Raw genomic sequence first — 14,357 nt, 5'->3', positions numbered from 1 at the left:
TATAAAACGGTTGAAACTATTTATAAAATATAGTAAAATTTTAGATTTTATAAAAGTATATCGATGTCTTTATATAAATAAATGAAATTTTACTATATTTTGATTCATTTTGATTCGAATCACTTGCATCACTAATAATATGAAATTACCTTTAAAAAGAATAGGTTAATGATGTATTAGAATTACATTTTCGAGTATTTAATTTAAAAAATAAGTTATTTTGAAAAAAAGGAAAGAGGATTCAAAATAGGTTTTTAAAATACAAATATGCAAAGGCAAATTTCAATTTAGTAAAATTGGATTGAAAAACTGTGAGCATAATACACTTTTATTCCTCCAAATAAGATGTCTTTAACAGGGGAACTCAAAACTCGATTAAAGTGGGAATCTTATGGGAAAAACAATAGTAAAATTTCAAAAGAAATGTTGGATACACAAAAAGCATCAACTTGGCAGTTTCTGAAAGGCTAAGCATTCCCTTGTGGAAACATAAGACCGTATAAAGAAGTTAAATACAGAGAAGTGAGGTTTACTTAAACATCAGAAGTTTCTTCATTATGCTCCCACTTCAACACAAAAAGAAACATATCATATTATCCACACTATGATATATATCAAAATGATAAAACTCAGAAAATATTGAAGAAAGCATGTGCCACCACATTACAGCCATTGCTTTCATCACCGATGCAAAATTTCACCATCCTTTCGAGTTCGACCCATCTGGTTGTACAAATCCTCAGACAGATCAATCGAATTATGTTGCTTCTATATCCACAAAATGTTACATTTCACCAAACTTGTGCTAGGAGAAGAGCTTTTGGGCTCCATTTCGCCAAACGCCCCGAACAGGCAATGCCCCTGCACCATTGTTCCTGTCCTCTACTCTTTCATCTGGGTCAGGGTCTGAACCGAGATTGGAGTTTTTTAGATCCAAGAGTGCAGCAACCGATCCATCGCCTAAACGAACTCTATGAAACTTGGAAGTTTTCTTTTTTTGTTTGCTCCCCCCACCACCACCACCACCATCCCCAGTGCTTTGGTTCGATAGACCAGTAGACGGTTGACTCTTTTGTCTTCCTGTCCCACCTTGCTGGTCGTCAGAAGATATCTTCAGTTTCCCTTTCGAAGTACGATACTCACCCTTTGATAATACCTCTACATCTTCATCTGGTGGCCTGTAGCTCGACTGCAATTCCCGAACACTGCTCATGATACTATCTGCTAATTTGTCTTTGGAACTGCTGTCTTTAACTTCTATAGATTTCCCTTTACCTTTTTTCCCCTTACTTTTGTCTTTAATTTGAATACTATCTTGGGCCCTACCATTGACTGGGAACACATCTTTATGAAAACTAGCGTTGTAGGTCTCCACAAGTTCTTTCTGTTTCTGAGGATCAGGACAGAGCCTAGCCAACTCAAGCAAAAGATGTGACAAACCAAACTGTTGCACGCAGTCTAGATACATTTCCGTGTCAATCTGACCCTGACGATATTGTGCAGATATATCTTTAAAAATGGAATATCTATCTTGGTCAAAATCAAGTGCAGCACGTATCTTTTCAACTAGAGATTTGTTTGCTGTCTGGACATCTTCCATGTTCATTGAACTTTGGCTACTTGATGGCACTTTCCGTGCATGTGCTGCAGATACTGGAGGGAATTCGTTAACTGATGGTTCGGTATGTGCAATGTCGGTGAGATTGGGCGCGGAAGCAGAGTGGCTGATCCTACTGCTACTGCCTGACCCACTTGAAGAAGTAGATCGAGGCTTTGGATGCATCTGAGCAGCATTTGCATAAGCAGAGACTGAAGGGCCATTATTAATGGTGGCAACCCCCTTAGTCTGCCCAGAACTGCTTGAAGCTGCATGATTGGAATTTATTGCTGGCCAAGCTTGAGATGAGTTATTTGATGGTAGCACTGGGGCACGACTTGATTTTGGCCAACCTGCAGAATTTAGAACGGTCACATTATTCCTCTGGCGCCGAAGATGAGCTGCCATACTGTTATTATGTATAATGTCTTTGTCCTGATTGGGCTTTGGATGGCTACTGCTAGATGCAGTTGAAAGGGGAGGAAAGGATGATTGCTCCAATTGGGAATTCCTAGAATGGCCCAAGGCTTGAAGGTATCGAGAAGCTGATTCAGGATCTGTAGTTGCTAATGCTTCGAATGATTCAATCAACGGGTCAACGTTGCTTAAATTTTCCTGATCTGAGGCTACTTGTCCGCTAGGTAATGGGTCATGATTGTTGTCATCAACATTGGCTGTTTCAAAACTTTCTTGAAGGGCCAAAGAAAGTAGATCATCCGAAGAATCACGACGAAATGTTCGTCTGCCACGACGATTATCTTGGTCGTTACTTCTTCGATACCGAAAACTGGTTGGTATCTGGAAAAGACAATGTTAAGTGATAAATAATGCAGGAAAAGGGAATAAGATTAAAAAATGGCATACAAAACACAAATTGAATTTCTTAAATCCCATTTATAACCAAATTGGTATTTCAAAATTAAACCTTACACTACCTTCACTTATTGATTTCTATGTCAAGTTGTCCACATATACAAGTATCATCGAAATCCAAGCCATATATTGAAAACTAGAAAGAATAACTTTTAAGAACTTATTTTTATTTTTGGAAACTAGGATACCTAGGAAAAATGAAAACAATAATTACAAATATAGAAAACAAGCACAAATTTGAAAAACCAAATAGGGTCTTAAAAGCAGAACTGGAAGAGAAGTAATAAATACCTGCAAAGCAGCATTTCGCTTAGATCGAGATAGCTTGCCACCATGTTCAATAGTATTGTGCCTCTGAAATATAAACAAGTAGACATGAAGAGATGATGCAGTGTAATGGAGCAACCTAGAGCCTTTAACTAAACACATAAAAAATGCCTTTCTTTCCATGTCCCAAGTTACCTTCATTTCTGCTTCAGATTGGAACACAACAAACTTCTTAGCAAGGCAGGCTTCATCTTCACAAAGAAAATGTCCTTGTCGGAAATGGATCTGTTGCCCAAAGAAGCTCACTATATTAGACTTAAAGCTCAAAACTCAAAACAGTGATTGAAAAGACAATATATTGTCGATAAACAACTTGCCTCTAGGTCATCATAATTCTTATAGTATTCATATTGTCCAGGGTGGAGCCTGCAACCACAAAAAATGGAACAATTTTTAATCTTCGCTAAGATAAAAATGAAAAAGGATGAAGGTACAGAGTTGAATCCATTCGGTACCATTAAATTTCCAACTTGAGATTTTGAAAATTGAAAGGTTTGGTTCCCTAGAGAAGAATAATGGAACAAGAAAAGAATTGATTGGTTCAGGTCTTTTAGATCCTTCTTTATAATCCCAACTCACCTATTCATTTTTCTGACAGATTCATGAATAAAATTAACTTAACCAAAGATTCCTTTCAAAAGAAAAGGAATTCTGATTAAACGAGTTGATAACCAAGACAACTAAAAAACAAATTAAATAATTGATGGTTGTTCAAATGAAAAACAAAACGTTGTCAATTTGGTCCAGTTCAGTTATACATTGGCGGCCAAGTTTAGTTTAAACTATAAACCCTAGTCACACTCAAGCCATGTTTAGTTTACCTTTGGCATATATGACATGTATAATGCTCAGTTGACATATGAGTATACAACTCGTTATCTCCATAAAATGGAGTTCTGCAAAATTCACACATAGGGTGCCCAGTGAAACCACCTCTCTCACTCTCACTTCCGTCCACCTCAGAGTCACCAGTGTGTATATGCTGATTCAATTGTGCCCTATTATATAGCTTCTGCTCACAAATAAAAACCTGAGACACACCAGAAAACCTAATCAGCACTATGGTTGCAATCAAAGAAAAGAAAAGAAAATTTCTGTTTCATGTTCAATTATGGTCATCATACCCATGGACTATAAGACATAGGCTATAATATCAGACATCTGAAAAAGTTAACATGAATATGAGGTGGCAAAATTATTTTTCTCTTTTGTTACTGTTGATATTATTCTATGTTTAATATATTATCGCACTTCATGTACATACATATTGGTCCATCGCCTGGCTTGAAATTCTCCAGCAGCTTCAGAGTCCTGAGTTATGATCTTAAGTTGATTGGTTTTAAATTTTTCCCTCTCCCTCCCTTTTGCTCTGTTCCTCTCTCCATCCAACTAAAAAGGTATTCTTTAGACTACTCATCGAACGGGATAGAATACTCCACTGCTTTTTCTTTTTTCTTTTAATTTATATTTAGCTTTATTTTGTTACATTTTTTCCACAATATTTTGTGTTGCATATATAACAAATAAAACACACTTTTTTTAAAAATTATATTCTCTTCCTTGATAAAAAATATCTACTTAGAGTAATCAGGCTATGAGTTTCAATGTCCAACATACCAGAAAATTTTTAAAGGAATAATAAGCATACCTTCCTGCCTTCCAGACAAAGGCTGCACATAAACAACTTATGTCGATGAAACAAATGACCCTTTAGCTGCTCAATATTCCGAAATCTTCCTCGGCGCTTTGAGGCATCATTTGGTTGATCTTCACCTATCTTATCACACACACTGCATGACAATCTACACATTGCTTTTATCATCTTGTAGTGGTCAGCATCATCAAAAAATGCTTGTGTGTCTTCATGATACCAATAGGATCCACAACGACCCTCTTTTGGTTCTGAAGGAAAGACTGTGAAGTCGTTAATCGTCCTTGTGTAATCTCCCAAGGCCTACAGCAGAATCATGAGCATCATAAGCCCAGTGAAATAACAAAAACACGAAGGTAACACTGAGAGCAACCAATAATTGTGAGTGCAATTTGGAGAACTTTTGATCAATGTCATGGACACCAATATTCCTAAAACCATACAAAAAAATCATAAATAACATAGAAATCCCGATGAGAGATCAAGCTAAGTACTCGAACTCACCTTTCCTCAACCTACCGGTGCATTTCTTCTCTTTTTTTTTTTTTTTTTTTTTTAATTCAGATGATATTATGAGGTATTATTACTATTCACATTGAAATCACTATTCCTAAATTCATTAATATTATGGTTTCTATTCTGAATTAATAAAATGAAAATTTATTTCCAAGGCAGTATCCAAACAGACCTTAATCTATCAAAGAAAGAAATGGAAAAAGAGAGGACTATAAAAAACATCACATTAACATTGAAGCAAGGAGAAAAGGATAGAATAATCAGACATTCGAAATGCATCCGCATTCCTTTGATACAAGTACTAAAGTACGATAATCTAAACCGAACAGAAAACAAAAGCGCATTAATAGTTTCGGAAATTCATGAGTGTAAAGGGGGAAAAAATATTCCATAAAGAATTCGAATGCAACTACAGCAGCAGAGCACTTAGGAAAAAACCAAATTGCGTATGAATAAAAAAGAAAAAAAAAATATATCAGAATTCAACAAGTAAACACCCCCAGAATTGAACACAATCGTAGAACGGGGAAAAGCAGCACTCTCACCTTAGAGACAAACACGACAGCAGATTCGGACTTGCAGATGCAACAACGGCGATCACCACAAATGAATCGAAGACGAGCAACGCAGGTGGAGCAAACATCCCGATGACCGCAAGACCCATAGGCAACCCATTCAAGAGTATCGGCACACACAGCACAGCTATCGTCCATTGTTCTCTTGTTGTCAACGGTACAGGGAAGGAGAAAAGTCCAATTAGATCGTGAAAGTAGAGGGCAATCCGAGTATGAAGAATCTGGAACTTGAAGCACAAGAAATTATGTGAGATTAACAAGGAGAAGATGAATAATTAGAGAAATCCGAATGCCTAGGGTTTGAAAAACAAAGGAGGATATTTGATTGATTCCCAGAAAGTTCTTAAAAGGGGTCGAACGAGAATTTGGAGAGCCGCGACGAAACTCACTCCACATACAATTTTTCATTTCTATTCTTATTATTATTTATTTTACCCTCGATTGCATTTTCCAATTTACTACCAAATATGTATTTTCATTTTAACCAACGTTTCTATTTCCTCCGTTCTACTCTATTCCGAACTTGGTAGTCGGATTGGGCTTGGGCCCTATACCTGATTACAGCCCAAATCAAAATCAACACAATTTCCACCCAATTTTTTTGGAGTTCGAATTATAAAAAAAAGTCATTAGATTTAAATTATTATACTCATAGACTTTCCTAAGTTTGCAATTTTTTTGAAAATATTGTTACACGTTTGATTATTACTTTCAAAATTGTTGTCGGTTCTAATCATCCTAGAAAATAAATCAAAACTTTGTTTCTACCTTGGATTTGTATGTGAATTTATGTTATCGTTATCCAATTTTATAGAGAGAAAAAGATTGAAACTATTCATGTATTGGTTTGTTTTTTTTTTTTTTTTTGCTATATTTTGTAAATAGTGTCAATCTTTTTATATTTAAAAATATTTCAATCTTAAATTTAGTATTTGAAATTATTTTTATTGAAATTGGTTGAATAAGAATGATAACTTTCATTAAAAGATGTGAGCCTATTTAAACAAAATTACAATAGACATGCTAATTGATAGGAGAAACTATTAGACAAAATACAAATATTGAAATAAAATATTTAAAAATACATGAACTAACTTTTTAAAAAAGTATATTAAAAAAAATGCTATTTAAACCATTATTATTATTATTAGAAATAATGAAGTTAAATTTTCAATAATTTTGTTTTTTGCTCTTTTGATATTTTGAGGGTATTATCGTAAATTTAGGGAGTAGGTGATGGTGAAGGTCACGCCGTCTTCTCTTACCAAAATAGACACAGCCGCCGCCGGTCAAGCCACGTGTGATCCAAAGTTTGGAATTAGGGCCCAAACCAAAATCCATTTTTTACTTTAATATTTGATACACAAAAATAATAAAATTTAGGAAATATTTCAATTTCCCTCCTTTCAAATATGTCAATTTTAAATTTCAATTGTTAGTTGTATTGGTTTTAATTTATAAACTTGCTTCTACAATTTTCATTTTAAAATAATTTCATCCACGGTAGAAGAAGAAAAATAGTTACTCACCATTTCAATGAAAGCATTTGGAGTCAACATATATTATCGTTGAGAGTTGAGGTTGAGGCACACTTACACAAATAATTCAATTCATATTTAAACTAAAATAAAATAACTCTAGTTTTTTTATTGAAATGAAAACTTTATTATTTGAAATATTAACCGATTATGAGTTCAGATTATCAAAACTTTTAAGTTACATGTTTTGTTCATTTTCAGGCAATGTTTGTTTTACTATAAATATAATTCGTTAATGGTTATTTGAAAAATTACTTGTTCAATTATGTTTATTGTCATTTAGAGTTTAGGGGTGAAACCGAATTGTTGATGACCATCCATTGGTGAAGCTCTAAAAGCACATGGAAGCGAGGCTAAGAGGGGAGTCTCAAAATAGCCATTTGGAGGAGTGGGTGAGACCACAAAGGGTGTCTTCATCTTCGAATAAGTGATAAACGAGGATAAAAAATCTCATTAGAGTATTGGAGATTGTTGAGAGGAAGATGGATTGGAGGTGGCAGTAATGAAGGAAGCAATGTGAGAGAGAGAGAGAGAGATAGAAGAGCCATGTGAGTGGCTTTATCAGGTAAGTGAAGTTCGACCACGAGCTTTAAGGCCATGAAATCGACAAAACCGAGCTGAAAAAGAAGAGAGACTATGTAAAGAGTAAAAAAGAGGGAAGCAAGGGAAACAAATTAAAAACAAATGAAGTTTCCAAATATTGATCATGTCACACCATTCAATCCACTAACAACATATCTTATTTTACTTTACAGTCACAACCATTAAAAATGATTAATTGTAGTGGTACGGAAGTCATGTCTAAAGTTTTATTATCCAATTATTACAATTTTAATCAATATTCATATAGTTCTTAAAAATTTATATCAATATACTTATTTCCAACTTTTATTTAAGAGAAATTTTTTAACACGAAAAGACAGTAACCAATAATGAAAAGTTTGAAGGTCATTGAAAACGCTTCAACTTTTTTAATACAACCAAGATTCAATCTCAGAGAATGCACATAAACATCAATCAAACTTTATCCAAAGCGGTTCATCAAAATCTCCTTTCAACTTCTCACCAACTACCTCATCTTTCAAACTCAAACCGGAAAGTGCCAGCTCACTCCCATAATACCACGTGGGAGTCCCATTTTCATATGCATTACACGTCAGCCTCCTTAAACCGGTCCCATCCAATCTCACCACAAACAAATCGCCATATGGCTGAAACTGATTGGGCAACGACACCGGCTCCGCCGTCACCCCACTCAAATTGGCCGTAAATAAAAGCCAGTTACCGTCCCTACTAAAACACACATGGTTAATCCTCTCCCTGTCCACCTCACTAGACCCTTCCGGTCCTGCCACGTATACTCTCCTCAACCCCGAACCGTCCGGTCTTATGACGTATATACTAAATGCTTCGGTGTTCTTTGGATTATGCATGTTTGAAGAGAATACTATGAGATCTCCCCTCGGCGACCAGTTAGGCATCGTATCTATCCACGGTCCATCCGTCAACTGTCGTAATTCCCCCTCAAACTCTCCCTTCATGGCGTCGACAATGTAAAGATTCTTGTGTCCTGTTCTCCCGGACCGGAAGACCAGAAACTTACCGTCCGGTGAACATGCCGGAAAGGCGTTATTTCCGGTATTGTCTTTTGTAAGAATCTTTACTTCATTGCTAACTTCATCGCTATCACCAGAGTTGATCGTGATCCGAGCGATCTGGACCGTCGCTGTAACCGCCCCGAAAATGGGTCCCAACGAAGTGTAAATCACATTTTTCTCTGTTGGGCTCCATGAATTGCAAAAGGCGGTTCGATCTTTTAAAACGGTTCGACATTTCGAGCCGTCAAATTTAACGATTTGTAATCCAATGAAACCGGGATTAAAGGCGATTAAATCGCCGTCAGGTGACGGCGTTGGGAACGAACCGTTTACTCGGATAATTTGGAGTTCTTTAATTGGGGAAATTACCGGGTAGAGATATGGAATCAACTCGCTCTGAGTTGACTCGCCGCGAAATCGGTGGTATCCGATGAAATTGGAATCCGGTGAGACAAAGGGGTTGTAATGATGGAATTCGGGATTCAGTTTCTGGGTAATTGGGATGAATTCTTCCAATTCAGAATCGAAAATCTCGATGTGTCGGTATTTACTGTCGGCTCTTCGTGTAGCGACGACAACTCGTCTGCCGTCGTTCATGGCAGCCGGAGTAAAGCAATGAAGACCCGCCGGAGTGACCCGGATTGCAACAGGGGAAACGGAGGACCTAGAAGAATCAAGATTTTCAGGAATCTCGACTTTAAAAATGCTCCACCACCCATCGTCGGCCTTCCGGTGAAAGAAGACCGTGGAGTCGCCGGACCACGATGGCCATCCACCCCGACCGGCAACCACAACCCGCTGACCCGGGTCAGAAGATTTAAACACAACAATTTCTAGATTTAGCTCATGAAATTCGCCGCCCCAAGAACGAGAGCCATAAGAAGCAACCGCCACAAACTTCCCACTTTCGGACACCGCTGGACTGAAATCGACGGACCCGAGAGGAGTCAGCCGAGTAACCGAATCGTGGCCATCCAACGGAGTGGAATACAGAGCAGCCCAGCTGGTGAAGGGCTTATGGGGGTTTTCATGAGCAGAGATGAAAAGGAGTCTGCCATTTGTAACGATGGGTCGGTCATGAAAGCAGCTTCCGGGGGCGGAAGCGAGCAATTTAGGGGAAGAATTAGGGGAATCGGAGAGGTAAATTCGAGAAGAGCCGGAGCGTTCAGAGATGAAGACAACGGAAAGTTGGTTATTAAGGAACTGGGCATTGAAATTGACAGAGATTCCATCGGTGAGTTGGCGTTCGACGGTGAGGGAATTGAGTGGAACAGAGAAGATATCGAAGCCGTATTGGTTCAGGCCGACGGTGGTGAAGAGGACGGCGCCGGTAGGATTATCCATTTTTGAGGGAAGTGGCGAAAGTAAAGTGCTTAGTGAGAGAGTGATGGAGAAAGGAGAGATTTTGGTGTTAAATTAATAAATGTGGAGTGGGAATACTGTTACGTATGAGATGAGAAAATCAATTTGGACTTGTGATATTTTCTTTGGAAAAAATAGAATAAAGAATATTTCTTGGTGGACAAGTCGAAACATTGGAGTGAGGAACTTGAATATGAATTGGGTAATAAAAACATTGTCATAAAGAAACAAAGTCAAAAAGAATAATTTTTAATCAAAACGTGGGGATGTAGCTCAAATGGTAGAGCGCTCGCTTTGCATGCGAGAGGTACAGGGTTCGATACCCTGCATCTCCATATCATTTTTATTTAAGTTGGCAAAATCTAGATTCCATTGATACCAAGTTCAAATTTTCAATTTATAATTTAACTTTAAAAATCATTTTAATACCTTTTCTATTGATATTTTTTTACTATTTTATTATAATTTCTTTTAGCAGAAATGTAATGAACAATAACTTCTAACCAACATAAATGTTAAAATTACTCGTATGAAATACTATGCAAACTCAAGAAATTTGGGTAAACAAAATCATAAAAGTTGGTAACTCATTATGAATGACATGTAAGCTTATCATAAAAAACGTCAAGCTTACATTATCAACCAATAATTTTTACATTCACTAACAATTTAAAAATATAACTAAAATATATAAAAATATACATATACATTTAACAGAAAAGAAATAAATGCCAATCAACATAAGTATAAACACATAATGAAACAAAATTTGACATGACCTGTAATAAAAAGAACCAAGCACGCAAATTTTGTCATACTATTTTCAAATTTCAGAACTAAATGTTTTACCTAATTTAAAGTTTCAAATTGAGAAGTCACAATCTGAAAACAATAATCAAACACATTTTAAGAAACAAAACAAAAAATGCGCTCTTTCTTCATCACATCCTTGATTTTCAATGTTTGTTTTTCTTTAAACAACAACCAAACTGTTCAAGAGTAAATACTAACCCCACTTATTCTCACAATAAACCATAGAAATTTAAATTGCATCATAAAATTAAGTAGCACAAATGTGTCTGCTGCATTTAGCGATTAGTAAATGATTTTCAGGGGAAATGGTAGATGGAACATACTTAACAAGCTGTGTTTCCAATCCACATTCCTTCAGCCACATTAGTCTTCCCATATCAATAATCTCCTTGCACATAAATCCCAGGACTGCCCTTTCCACTGGATTCATACTCTTTACAATGTCTTTTACCATGCATCCAATCATCCCATCGCTTTCATTTTCACTGCAACGATATGGGAGTTGTGCAGAATTTATGTAAAATTGTTATCATGCATCACAAGGTTATAATATGAACAGTAAAAGTAATGGTTTTGTATGGATCACGTGATAATGGTTACCTAGATTGAAAAAATGTTTTTGAGTCAGTAACATCTGAAATATCTTCACTGTGATTAGCATCCACTGCCCAACTAGTGAACCATGTAATTGCAAGAAATTCTTCTTTTGTGATTCCCAGTTCTAATAAATATCTCTTATCTGTAGAGAAGATCATCTTTAGCTAATACTGAGTACTGCTTTCTTCTAAAGTCAAGGAAAAAGATACCTCATTTGAGGCATATATTCGCAAGATGTAAAGGGATTGCTTACTTGTGTAATGGTTCCATTGACAAAGGTGATGGCAACATGTCGCTATCGCCAAACCTCTCAATTTTGATTTATCTCTGCACCGTTCGGTAACAGCATGATTCGGTTGTTTGGTAAGGCAACATCTGAGAGCCAAATCTATGAAATAAAATTGGGAATAGGTGGTTCAAACAGCTTTATTTCGGGTAAGAACTATAGTTTACAATAAATTCAATACTGCGATCTAACAACCTGTTGCAGGCCCACAGAGATGTTTACCAATGGCTAAGTAAGGATTATGCCTCAGAGATTCAACAGCATTCAAGTTTAGATCCTCAACTGTAAGAATGAATATAACCGTACTTGTGTTATCAAGATCAAGAATCAGATGGAATTAACACAAGAATGCAGGTATATGATTATCGTGCACTTCTCTCTATATTAAGAGATGGTTTTCGAAAAGCCATAAAACATAATTTGAGAAAACCTTACTGTCTATTCTCAAACGCTCTAAAATCAAGCTCTCTTTCTGTCGTAACGATCGATCAGCCTAGGGGTTGCATTGGCGTAACAAAACACACAAAGTCAAAAGGTATAAATCCAAATGAAGTTTAGTACTGGCAAAATTTAACCAATCAAAATGCTAAAAATCTAGACGTACATAAGGGCGAAATCTTGAATTTTAACCTTCAGTTTGTACGATTTCCGCTCAACCAGAAACACCCTCTTGATACCATAACAATCTGCAAGCATTTGAGTTAGGTAGCCTCTTCCTGCTCCAAATTCAACCACAGCGGGGACGACATTAGCGTCATTGCCATATGATCGGTCACCCTCACGTTGTTCACCTCCATCGTAATTACTCAGCACTCCAAATTCGTCCAAGTTTCCGAGAATTGACGCCTGCTGCAGAACGTGTTTCTCTTGAAACGGAATTTTCCTACTCAAAAGAAAACAGAGGACAATTTAGAAAACCCATTAAATCCCATGAAAGCCATTAATTGCCAACAACAACTAAGTACCTATCTATTTCCCCTTTAATCCACATATTGCAAGCTTCCTTTATCTTATAAGAGTCTTGAATATCCTTGCATATCAGATCATGAAGAGCTCTAATCTTTCCAAGAAGGCGATGAAATTGATCTCCAGACATACCATAAACAATATTCCTCTTCATTTCAGAGGAAATACTATCTGACAAACCCGAATGCGGTCCATTTGACGACATCGAATCCTCCTCCCCAGCATTGATGCCCTTTTGATAGAACGGTTGGCCAGCCAAGGATTGAGTTTGTTTCAATAATGGACACCTCTTCACATGTCCTTGAAGATTTTCTCGAAGCACAGAGCTAGAGAAGTGAATATAGAGAACATAATAGGCTAAGAATTATTACCAAACTGGAAACTATATATCAAAGTTAACGAACACTAAGTACAGAGATGAGAAAGAAAGTTATTAAACTTACTGAGACGGGTCTACAGGACATGGAACCATGTCTCCATCAGCTCTGGAGCTGTGATTGCCACAAAATCTTCAAAAAAATTCGAAAAGGAAAGAAAAATTATAAGAGAAGCCAGCGACTGAAATAAGCATTAAATTTCAGAGAAATAAAGATGGTGGTACTTGGAATCGTTAATTGGAGCAACTGCACAGAATCTGTTCTTCTTTGGAAGCCAAAACTGACAACGGGAAGCCATTTCAAAACCCTAATTCTTGGTTCACTGTCAATGTCTTCAAGCTCGAAACGTACCCTAAAACCCTAAAACCTTACAAAGAAGATGCCCACTGTTTGGATACCTGAAAATATTCATTCCCATACGGAATATGGATATTGCTTTGAACGGGACAATTATTGTTTGGGTGTGTGGACAAGTGTACTCTTATATCCAATCTACTAGGAAATCTTTTTTTATATTTTCCTCAAAACTTCCAATTTTACAATATTAAATTGAGCCTTACACTTAACAAATTTCAATTTCTTAATTTTGATATATACACCCACATTATTTTTGAAGTATAATAAGAATACCATAACACTATCTCATCCCCAGCTTCTCGACGTTGTCGACCCATGTTTAGAATGTTTAAGTTTTTCATTGATAATTTTGAGGTCCTTGTGGAGGAGATTTTTAAGGTTAGCGTACTAGCATAGGATGAATAGATAACGTTTCAATATATTGAGCATCCACAAAATTAAGTAATGGACTATTTGGTCTCGAAACACTTAATCATAATTAACCCCATTATTGTGGAAGAAATTTTCTATTTAAATTCGAAATAAAATAAAACTTGGTTTAAACTTACATTTAGATAAATAATATAATAAATTAAAAAAATTGGTGGTTCGAAAATCAATTTTTCTATATTATTTCAAACTTAATACAAGACACGTGTCTTCTAATTTCATTTTTGTTGGGTCTTCTTTTTATTTTCTTATTTTAAATCTTGTTCATTTGGTTATGACATTCAATAATAATAATTATATTTATTTTAAGGTCAAAATAAGCCTAATTCAATTGATATAATATTTATAATATTTGTAATATCAACCTTAACTTAGAGGTTCAAATTTCTCTACTTCACCAAAGTTTTTACATTTTAAAAGGTAGGACAATATTTATAATGAAATTTGAAGATCAATTGAGATAGTCTACATATGATGTAATTTTTTTCTCTCCTT

The 14,357-nt window shown here is 36.0% G+C and overlaps 3 protein-coding genes and 1 non-coding gene across 5 annotated transcripts; 1 reads left to right on the top strand and 3 right to left on the bottom strand.

Annotated features, from left to right (window-relative positions):
- Window positions 1-350: 350 nt before the first annotated feature.
- LOC101214376 (E3 ubiquitin-protein ligase ZNF598) lies at window positions 351-5,953 on the bottom strand. The gene is made up of 7 exons (XM_004135915.3): window positions 5,510-5,953; window positions 4,446-4,751; window positions 3,619-3,827; window positions 3,115-3,163; window positions 2,933-3,022; window positions 2,762-2,824; window positions 351-2,395 (listed from the first exon to the last, which is right to left on the bottom strand). The coding sequence occupies exons 1-7, from the start codon at window positions 5,675-5,677 to the stop codon at window positions 806-808; spliced, it is 2,475 nt and encodes an 824-aa protein (XP_004135963.1). The 5' UTR covers window positions 5,678-5,953; the 3' UTR covers window positions 351-805.
- A 1,974-nt stretch (window positions 5,954-7,927) lies between these two features.
- On the bottom strand, window positions 7,928-10,121 carry LOC101214858. The gene has a single exon (XM_004135917.3). It carries the CDS (start codon window positions 10,017-10,019, stop codon window positions 8,091-8,093), a length of 1,929 nt encoding a protein of 642 aa, XP_004135965.1. The 5' UTR covers window positions 10,020-10,121; the 3' UTR covers window positions 7,928-8,090.
- Window positions 10,122-10,299: 178 nt separating this feature from the next.
- TRNAA-UGC lies at window positions 10,300-10,372 on the top strand. The gene has a single exon. It is a non-coding gene; the product is annotated as a tRNA-Ala (tRNA).
- Window positions 10,373-10,920: 548 nt separating this feature from the next.
- On the bottom strand, window positions 10,921-13,519 carry LOC101215094 (tRNA:m(4)X modification enzyme TRM13 homolog). 2 transcript variants are annotated; one of them, XM_004135918.3, is made up of 9 exons: window positions 13,301-13,519; window positions 13,143-13,208; window positions 12,699-13,025; window positions 12,364-12,616; window positions 12,169-12,226; window positions 11,929-12,015; window positions 11,701-11,835; window positions 11,451-11,589; window positions 10,921-11,335 (listed from the first exon to the last, which is right to left on the bottom strand). In XM_004135918.3, the coding sequence occupies exons 1-9, from the start codon at window positions 13,372-13,374 to the stop codon at window positions 11,098-11,100; spliced, it is 1,377 nt and encodes a 458-aa protein (XP_004135966.1). In that variant the 5' UTR covers window positions 13,375-13,519; the 3' UTR covers window positions 10,921-11,097. The 2 variants fall into 2 exon arrangements, with proteins under 2 accessions (XP_004135966.1, XP_011659414.1); XM_011661112.2 differs by having other exon boundaries at window positions 12,699-12,999; window positions 13,301-13,393.
- Between the last annotated feature and the right edge of the window lie 838 nt (window positions 13,520-14,357).

This window comes from Cucumis sativus, chromosome 7 (assembly GCF_000004075.3).
Source record: "Cucumis sativus cultivar 9930 chromosome 7, Cucumber_9930_V3, whole genome shotgun sequence".
Taxonomy (NCBI): Eukaryota; Viridiplantae; Streptophyta; class Magnoliopsida; order Cucurbitales; family Cucurbitaceae; genus Cucumis; species Cucumis sativus.
Note: the sequence above shows the minus strand (reverse complement) of the source record. Positions and strands in the feature narration are given on the sequence as shown.